Raw genomic sequence first — 10,993 nt, forward strand, 5'->3', positions numbered from 1 at the left:
TCTCAAGTCTCCGCTATAATTAACAGAAACTTTATCAATTAGCTAGTTGGCACCTTCTCGAGTGAGGCAAATGTATGATTTTGTGGGTGGGATGTGGACTTCTCGTTGTGTGGTGCAAGAGCAAGTTGGTATATGCCACAAAACAGACGACAAAAACGAGGAAGTTGGGCTGATTTTTTTCTATCTGTTGTCTAAGACTAACCTTATTTTTTTCCAGTAACGTGGGCCAAGAATGTTGGTAGTAATACATGTAAAGAGTGTTAGAGGCTTAGAGCCGAACTGAACTGTAGATGGGTACAATCTGCAACTAACGAACTGCATGGGCCAAAAACAAGCTTGATTAAGGTATCTTGGTGTTCAGGGTCTTTTAAGCTCAACCACTCTGGGCAATGCTGAATGACTGAATCCATAAAAGTAATTCCATGCCTAAGTTACTCTCAAATCTAAGTAGGTGTTTGGCATCGGTGCTGGGAACACAACACTGTTTTATGTTGAGTGGTAAGAAAACAGTGCTGCCACATAAGCTGTTTTCTGGGAAAATAGCATTGGTTTTGTTTGGTACCAGTGTTGTAGAACTATTTTCAGCATGGGCCTATATTATCCAATGTCTAAGATGATGCCACATTGATGATATATCATTGCACCGTGGGCAGCAATGAGTTGGAGCTGTTTTCTGAGAAAACATTGAATTTGGCATTTCTTCATACCACACTTTCCTGATTTCCAATGTGTGGTCTGCAGCAACGTTTTTTATTCCTATAAAAACGGTATCAAACAAGAGGTCATTTTTGAAACACCACGTTTTTTATGTGGTGCCTACATGGCGTCATTTTCTCAGAAAACGACATTGATGCCAAACACCCACTAAGTTTATTTCATCCTCTTGGAATCTTATAAATAATCTTTTGATCAAGGGAAAATGAGAAAGAAACAACTAAATGGAAAAAAAGTAAAAAGAGAAAAAAAGGACAGTGGCTAGAGATGACAACAGCAAAAGAGGGTTTTTATCATTGTCATTTATCTATTTATTTATTTATTAGGGGAAGACATATTTTGGATGGGTTTTTAATTTAAGGTTTTAGGAAGCAAAAGAGAACATTAAGGAGTGGATGGATTGTGAGAATTTTAGGAAGTTGTTTTTTTTTTTTAAACCCAAAAGTTTACTTCTCTCTCCATACCATTATTAAAATAAGAATAATAAATAAGAGCTATTTTTATTAAAGATAAAAATGAAATACATAATCTAAAACTAATAAAAAATGAGATTATTTTACTATTTGGTGGAGAATAATAGTTCAACTTTTGGGTCAAATGTGTCAACTTTTAATGTCATAATTAAATAATAAAAATTAATAAAATATAAAAACACAAAAAATGAAAAAATACATAAATTTTACAAGAACAAAAAAACATATGGGCACATGTATAATATCATATATTTATCATATTATACAAAAAATAAGTGTACATAATAGAATTAGTTTACACATTAAAATAAAATATTATAGAAAAAAATTGAGCACATCTATAATTCTATATTTATACTACAATTAAAAATTTGAATGAGATTGTGAACTTTCTTTTTGACTAAAATACTCATTTTTTGAATTTAATTCCTATTTAATTGTGAGGTTTAAATATAATTTGAACTAATATTTTTCACCTCATTTAGTTTTTCTCTTTAAATCTTACATTTTTTATTTGATAAATGAACAAAAGAAGATACACTAAGAATATAAAATATTACAAAAAGAAAAGTCCAGTCAATTAGGTATACTTGTCAATGATAACCAAAACTTTGCAGCCCAATATGAGGTGTTAATGTAATTGGATTTGGATTTTGTAACTTGCCTGATTAATAATAAAAAAATAAAAATAACATGTATTTTATAAAAATTTTGAATAATTATTACCATCATTATCATCATCTAGAACTGTCATGTGCAAATCACATGCACACTTGTTAGTTTTATTAAAAATCATGAAAAACAAAAAAACAAAAACAGGGGAGGACTTAGCCTGTCTTGCCCTGAACTTGAGATTAAAAAAAAACTATCTCCTAATACTTTCAAGCCCCACCTACAAAAAAGAAAAAAACAGAAAGGAATTAAACATACCTGGTAATTGGTAGAACTGCTCATCAGAAAGAAAATCTTTGGCATTGTTAGGCAGAGAATTAAAATCAGAGTAGGTGCTTCTTAAGGCAGAACCGATGCGCTCTCAAGCTCTCAAACTCTCAAATTAAATCTATTTGCTTCTCTGTAAACATGGTGAAAAAGAATACACTCAAAGGGCGATTTCTCATGGTTCTTATTAAAAACACAATAATCTGGTTGTCGAATTCAACACCAATATTGTTTAAAACTTAAATTTAACTCCAAGCAAAGCTTAACGCCCTCACAGATAACATTACCTTCAGCCTTGATAGGGTGCAATGGTCATAGAAAGAAGAAAAGTCTACTCTTATAATGGGGAACACCATTTGATCTATTTAATGCTCTAACGGGGATGCCTTTAGCAAGAATTTGAAGACCCAGAGTCCATTTTCTATCATTATCCAAAGCTAAAGTAGGAGTTTTAGGGTGTTGAATCATTGAATGCGTATATCTTTTTTTGAGGGAATTTAGAGTGCTTAGATTCAGTTTGGAAGAAGTACATATACATATACATACATATATGTAGAGTGTAAAATCTTGTATTTTGTATGTATTTGTACTGTACATATTTATATATTTGTATTTGTACTCTTTCCAAACTGATTTTTAATAAAAAATATAAATATGTACAGTATAAATACATACAAAATGCAATGTTTTGCACTCTATATTTGTATTTATACTCCTTCCAAACTGGGAGAATAACTTTTATGAGACTTGAGTCTATGACTTTCAAACATGCAACATTGAATCCAAATGTAATACATATTAATCTCATATAAATATAAGCATAAATGTGAAAGTTTATATTGTGGGATTGGATATGAGATCCATATTCATCAAATTATAACTGGATGGACATTGGATTGATTTCTTTGAATGGGATTCGAGTTTAGGCTTGAGCAAATAGATACTGTTTGGTATTTGCAGCCCTAAAACAAACTATTGATAATTGTTTGGAGTCCTTTACAAAGTTTGATAATTAGGTCATTAAGAATCTAAAGATTAAGAAGTTTGGTCGTACTTCCTTACAACGGTAAATCACCTAGTTGGAGGCCCGAGCCCATGGATTGGAAACCCTAATTTAAGAATGCATCAATGCAAGTAGGGGTGGATTTGAGTCGAGTCGTGCCGAGCCAAATACTTGGCTATTCTAGCTTGGCTCAGTTCAAAGCTCACAAGTTCAAGCTTAATCCTACTCGAGCTCGACTGCAAGCCATATTAAAAAATATATATACATATAAAAATATTTTTATTTTACATACAAAAATTATTTACTATTATACATAAAAAATAAAAATATTATATATAAAATAAAATTATTTATTATATATATTTATATTTATATGTATATGTATGTATGTATGTATTTAATAAAAAAAATATTTATTTATTATACTAGATTTGCGAGCCTCACAAGTCGAGTTTCATTAGACTCAAGCTCGGCTTGATTAGCAAAAGAGGCTATATATTAGGCTCGACCTCGATTCAAAGCTTGATTTAAACCACACCGAACTGAAATTTTCTTGAACCAAGTTTAAATAACTCGTGAGAAGCTCGGCTTGCGACCACCCCTAAATACAAGATTTATTATTTAACTTGAATTTAGTTCGATCAAATTGGTATCTCTAAAACCCGAAAGTTAAAACCATTTCGAGGGGACCCAAGTAGACAAACGAATTCTCAAGTTTTCTTGTCAACTGCATTCTTGAATCAGGGTACCGGATGATTTTGCCCAAACAATCAACCTTGAGTTCTCTAGAGTTCTTTTGTGGTTTTACCTCAAAGAAAGATGGTAGGGTAAAGTGCTTCTTTTGACACGTGGCAAATTGTTACTTGATTGAAAGTTGACTCATAGAAAGAGAGAAATGTGCATTGCACCTATGCCTCTTGGATGTGCAATATAAAAATATAAACATGAAGAGCACCCAAGCCAATCTAAAATGTATGGCATTTGGCAATGATCACTTGTATTCAAACTTCAGCCTTACATGGGAAGAGTAATTATAAATCCATTGTCAGCAAAATTATAAAAATCGAGAAAAGGTAAAGAAATAAAGTATGTCCTCCTTTATAGGCTGAATGTCAGTGTTGTTTGTCCTTGTTTACGTTTAATCCAAAGCTCTGCTCTGTTCCATTAAAACCCTTTTATGCTTGCTGTTATAATTTTCAATTTGCGTGTGTTTGTGTTGGTCTGAGACTCTGAGTCTGAGCGTTTCAAAGAATGAATGAATACTATTGTTCCTGCGGCCGGGGGTACTACCAGCAGTAGCAGCAGCAGCAGCAGAGAAGGCGGAGCCAAAAGGGTGTCACTGTGTATGTGAGTGCCCGCGGATGACTTGACTGTATGTCTCAGGTGATAAGAGTGAGGCGCATCAGCGCATGTCTTCTCTGCTATCATGACTTCCATATGATGTTATGAACACTCTCCTCTGCTTCTCTCATCGTCTTTGAGTACAGAGCTCTTGCTCTCTGTTCCGAAAATAACAATAACAGAGAAAATCCCCAGCAACCTCAAAAGCTCCTACTCTTTGTTCTGGGTTCTGGGTATATTTTTCCGATGCCCCACATCAACGAAAAGCCTTGTTTCCTCTTAACTTGGTCTCTTAAAGGTAAGCGAGGGAGAGAGGCCACCAGCCAGAGTAACTCCACTATCACCACTTCCACCGCCGCTGCTGCCACCATTCCCTCCTCCTACTCCTCATCGTTATCGGAGGATCATGACACCGCTCATTTCCTTCTCATGCTTTCCTCTAGCGCCTCCACAGCTACCAGCACCACCTCCATGACCATCAAAGACCGCCATCAACATCGGTGCGAGAGCTGTGGGAAGACCTTTTCATCCCATCAAGCTCTCGGCGGTCACCGTGCCGGCCATGTGAAGGTAAAAAATACTCGAGTCGCCCTAGTCGAAGAGCAAAACACACCCGCTTACAATGAGTTCGGCAACGACGAAATCGACTACAACGACGAAAACGAAGAAGAAGAAGAAGATGAAGATGATGGTGGTGGTGGAATAGCTGGGGAAGAGGAAGGTACGTTCCAAGTGTTCGATCGGTGCAGTGGAGACGTTAATCGTCATCGTGTTCCTCGAGTGAAGAAGCACGAGTGTTCGATCTGCAACAAGAGGTTTTCGTCTGGTCAGGCCCTTGGAGGTCACAAGAGATGCCATTGGGAGGCAAAGTCAGCCTCCTCTAGTGGCAGTTCTTCCAAAGACAACCTTCCCGGAAAAAAGAGGAAAGAGAAGCTTATCAGCTCCCTCTGCTTCGATCTCAACCTGCCACCGCCACCTTCACCACCGAAAGAAGAGGAACGCGACGCCGTAGAAGGATTTTCGCCGGCGTCGCCATCAATGCGGTTCTGTTACATCTAAATATTAATTTTATTTTCTGCCTTTGCTTTCTTTTTCTTCTTTGTTGCTTTTCTGTTTTGTGTTTTTCAATTTCAATAATTTGTAATTTTGTAAGATATCAACTTTAGAGTTTAGACAATTACATCCTTCCTCCTAGTCCGGCAAGGGCCAAGGGTAATTATGTACAAAAACAAACTTGGGCATCTCCTCTCTTACCAGCCATCACGAAAGTGTAGAGTGTAGACAAAACGCTTGGGTAGGGTATGGATTACAGCCTTACAGGAGCAGGGTCTTGGCTTCGTAACTTACCACGTGTCCTAAAGTTAAATTAATCCAAACTAACAATTGAATGGGTCCTAATAGAGTCCGTCAAAGAAATAAAGAAGTAAAGTCTGTAGAAAGCTTAAAAAAAATATAATTCAGAAATCAAGTAGTTTACAGGATCATGATAATGCAGATCTTAAGGTGAATAGAAATTCTCCTAATTACCCACCAGAAAAGAATCAAATCAAACGGTTCCATTCTGTGTCAAATTAATTGGTCATGGCCAAACAATGAAATTTCATTCTAAAGACAACAATTCTTAGTTTCTAACTACTCGTAAGCTGTTTAGGTCGTTTCATTGATTCAACTTCCCCGAGTGTGACACTATAATCCCTACCTTTACCAACTTCCGGTGCGGAGTTAGCTCATCTACTTCTACCAAATTCATTGTTAATTAATGTTGTTTCAGTGGTAGTTGCTAATGATAATAAACTAAAAGTAACAAGGGGGCGAGTGTAGACTAAAATAAAATTTGGGAGTTGATGCAGCCATAATCCAAGTCCAACGAGGACCACCATGTGGCCGAATCAAGGATTAGACATGGTGGACTAAAGATTAACACGTGGGCGGGTGGAGGAACCATGATGTGTCACCCCTTGAACTCGTGTGCGTGACCTGACCGGCAAGTCAGTGCCAAGGAAATACCAAATGTCTCATCCATAGAGGGACACGTGGTAAACATCAGCAACTTTAGACCAATCACCCGAGTTTTTTGTTTTTTTTTTGATAATTTTGAAGGACTAGGGGTAGCCCATCCCCCTATCCAGGTGCAAGGTGCAGGTGGGATTCGATCCTAAGTCTCCACTACAACCAATTGACGACCTTATCAAATACTAACCAGCTGGTTGACACTTACATCACATGTGAGAATGGACCAACCACCCGAGTTGTTGCAACAGTTTTGAGCCTCATCGCCCGATCCATGGCGGAACGTCCAGGACACATCAAAAAATGGCTCAGCTAGGGATTGTCTAAGAGGATGGCAGGCTGCCTAAGGTAAGACTCTCTATGCATTCATGCAATCTAAGCACTCTAGTATTCTCAAGCTTGTCTTGCACTCAAAGCACAACTCGTAAAGCTAGTTCGACTCTCTAGCCAAATATTATTTTACTTTAATGACTTAAGCTTTAGAGAGAAATTCAGATCTCTTGCCCGCAAGAATTCTATCCACACCTCACTGTAACTATACATTAAGAACATCTCTCCATGAATGATAACATGTAAATACGGGAGATATTATGTAGTGAGGTGTGGGTGGATATAGGTAGGGTTCTTGTGGATAGGAGATTTGAACTCTCGTTAGATCTCTCCTTAGGATTCCACCTCTCGAGGCCTCTGACTATTTGTGCTCACAAGTAAGGGTGTCAATGGACTGGTCCCATCCATCCAGTCCAAAATCAATTTGGACGGATTGAATGGGTCAATGAGACATATTGGATTGGACTAATTAATTCAGTCCAAAATATTTATTAGATTGGATTAGACCTGGTCCATCCTAGTCCATCCGTAATAAATTTATTTTGAATTAGGTTGGATTAAGCCATTAAGATAAGAATATAGGTGTCAATGGACCAAATTTGGATTGAAACCAATCTAAATTAAAACGAATTTGAATAGATTATTAGACAATTCAAGCATTAAATTAGACCAATCCAAAATATTCATTGAATTAGATTAGACCTAATCCATTTGTAATAGACTAACATTAGATTGAACTGAATCGGATTGAACCAAATCTAATACAATTGACACTACTCACATGTCACCGATCTTATTATCTCATCATCCAATTCAAACTCGAGTTCCTCACATCTCAGGACAATATCAGTACTGTTGAATATCTAGCGCTAGAGACATGACAGACAGACCAGGAAAAGACACCAAATAAGATATACTTCTACATTATTTGTATTGTAGAGTGAGTTCTCCGAGAGTTTCACGAAGTCAATGCTCATAACCATTTCTCTCATTTTTATGGTCTCACGTCCAGACCACTATTAGAAGGCCGAATCAGCCTCTCACAAGACTGCTCCAACAACATCCCACACTATATCACCACCATGTATTGGGAACATCTTCCAATCATCGTTCTTGATATTATCATTCGGACATGTTTTCAATACATGACAGGGATATGTTGTGGGGGACAGTATTGTGGGGGCTGATTTGAACTCCACTATTAGATTACAGAACGTTGTTTTATTTATTTACACGTGCCACTCAACTAATTTATATGATACAAACATGTTGGTCTATCTTGCAAAGCGCATGCTTGAACTGAATAAAATAATTAGCACCAATTTAACAGTGGAATCGTGCTAATTAAAGCTGGTCCCTAAGACCAGACTGATGGTCCTACTAACCAGCTATCGGCTTACATTAGCATTACTCGAGTGAGTGAAAGAGATTCCCGAGCTTCCTTTAGTCTCTAGTCTCCATACATAGCCTAAGCCAACGTGTCATTAGCATTTGGGGAATGTATATATCTGTCAACGGCAATGGGATTTTATCACGATCAGCAGTAATTAAATCATTTTTAACTACTTCATATCTGTCCTTTTTTTGTTTACCTTTTGTTTTTTTTTTGGTTCAATTTAAAAGGAGTATAAATGTAAATATGTAGAATGCAAAATATTATATTTTGCATGATTTTTGTATATATTTACAGTATATATATATATATATATATATATATACTCTTTCCAAATTAAGACTTAATTTAGAACGCACATCTGCACATTCTATCTAAGCTTAAGAATGTCTTTGCCGCAATTGTTCATTTGTTTTTCGACTCAACCTTGTGAATACGTCATCTTTTTTTAGGATTCTGATTTCACTATATGATAAATATATTAGTGTCTAGATATATTAATTTGATTTGCAACCAAATAAAAACAAAAAGTTTTACGTCCAATGTAGATCACAAATTCACCCTTCACCTCTTATCTTTGATGTTATATTAGGGCTGCAACGGATCGGATCAGATTGGGCAAAAGCTATATCTGATCTGAATTGATTTGGATTAATTGTAGTACAAACAAAATGAATTTGTGGTAAATGTATACGGTATGTGGTCAACACAACACTTTAACGCTTATTTTTCATTTATTCATATAAAAATACAAGAGTTGACTTATTAAAAATCTGTCTTGGCTCATAATATAGCCTATGGAACTTGAAAAGAAGGTAAACAGTTGGTCTTTTAATAACTGATAAGGGGATGCATGTATATAATAATATCATGTTCTTTTTACGTAAAATGGCATTAGTACTAGTTGTTTTTGTGTCACGCACCAGTACTATCGAACATGTTTTCTCATCAAGCATTACATTTTACATTTACGAATATTGCTAACATAACAGAAATGAATCTCAAGTTTATTGTGTACAGAAGTTGAGGAGAGTTCGGTCTAGAATGGGACGACTCCAGATCTTCTGCCCACGAGAATTCTGCCCATGCTTACCCATAATACATTATTTTCATGAATTGGGAACATCTCTTCTTACATAATATTACGTAGAAGATGAGATGTTCTCCATGTGTGACTGCGATAAATATGAACAAAGTTCTTGGACAGGAGATTCGGACTCGAATGGAACACACTAATGTTGGTGTGTTTCGGAGTTATTCCAATGGGATAGGATTGTTGAGAGAGAAGGGGTTCAGCTGAAAGTAGGGTATCAATGATAATTAAAAGTCCAAGGCTCCATCTGATTATCTCGAATTTGGATGATGTATATATGTAAACTGATCGATTTTGGATGTTACAATGTATATTTGATTAATAATTGGATCCGATTCGGATCTCAATTTATCTGATTAAAATCCAAATTTGATTATAATATAATATTTATTATTTTTAATATAATTATAAAAATATATTCTATATATTATATTAGATATCTCTGTTAAATTTCAAAAAAGTTAAAAGAGACAACGTGTCCCTTTGTTAGTGGAGGTCGCCGGGTCATGCAACATCGGGGTTGCCGCAGATGCGCGTTCATACTTTTGGTCCCTTCGATTTGCAATAGATTGCTCCTTTTTACGGGTTGATCTGTTCGTCCACTCAAATTATCTTAATTTATTTTTTCCCATTTATTGGAATTATTCTCAAGTTTTTTTCCCAATGTTTCTATTTTTTTTACCCTATCTTTTGTAGTTTTTCAATTCATCTATTTTAACATATGCACATATGCCACAGTAATGTGTGGTAAAAATGCATAGACCTTATTGTGAGTGAAAATTATAATATTATTTACGAAAAAAAATGTGAAAATATATGAATAAACAAATATTCCACTCATAAATTGCAAGCCCGTGGATCAAAATCAATTTCACTTATTAAAGTGGTTTTGTTAAAGTTCCAAGTGTTTGGCCTGAGTTCAAGCTGTACAGAGGTTCAACTCAAGCAGTCAATAGTATTGAGCAGATCCAAATTGAAATGAACCAACCATATATGGTCTAGCTCTGCAGACCGGTCTAAATGTCTATAATTTGTCTTTCACCCTAAAAAATACCTAATTTTTTTCACGATATAATCAGGTTATGATCGGTAGGGGTGTGAATGGACCTATCCAATCCAAAACCAATTTGGACGGATTGGATAGACCAACAAGACATATTGAATTGGATTAGTCCAGACTTAATGGTCCAAAGCATTTATTGCATTGGATTGAACCTGGTTCATCCATAATGATTTTATATTGGAATGGGTTAGATTGAGCCAATATCTAGTCCATTGACAGAACATAGGGAGTGTTAATTGGGCTGGATTTGATCCAATCTGATCCAATCCAATGTGAGTCCATTACAAATAGAGCAGGTCCAATCCAATTCAATGAATATTTTAGACCGGTCCAATTCAATGTCTAGACCGTCTAACCTATTCAAATTTGTTTTAATTTAAATTAAATCTAAACCAAACCTGGTCCATTAACATTTATAACAGAATATAAGATTCTTATGGTAATGGTCCATTGATTGGGTGAGACTTGATTGTTCTAAATTTCTACAGACCTTATATGGTAATGATTTGGAATTGGTTTTGTGATATAAGGTTTAGTCCTAGAGGCGCAATTTGGACAGGCTTAGGTTTGACTTTTGTCAAAATTTGTAGTGAGCCTAAAGCACTGTAAAATGCTTACTTGGGTTAAGCCAAGT

At 35.8% G+C, this 10,993-nt stretch overlaps 1 protein-coding gene across 1 annotated transcript; it reads left to right on the forward strand.

Annotated features, from left to right (window-relative positions):
- Positions 1-4,114: 4,114 nt before the first annotated feature.
- On the forward strand, positions 4,115-5,665 carry LOC104597298 (uncharacterized). Its single transcript, XM_010258762.2, has one exon. It carries the CDS (start codon positions 4,717-4,719, stop codon positions 5,527-5,529), a length of 813 nt encoding a protein of 270 aa, XP_010257064.1. The 5' UTR covers positions 4,115-4,716; the 3' UTR covers positions 5,530-5,665.
- The last annotated feature ends 5,328 nt before the right edge of the window (positions 5,666-10,993 follow it).

Source organism: Nelumbo nucifera, chromosome 2 (genome assembly GCF_055504915.1).
Source record: "Nelumbo nucifera cultivar China Antique chromosome 2, China Antique-T2T, whole genome shotgun sequence".
NCBI classification, from domain to species: Eukaryota; Viridiplantae; Streptophyta; class Magnoliopsida; order Proteales; family Nelumbonaceae; genus Nelumbo; species Nelumbo nucifera.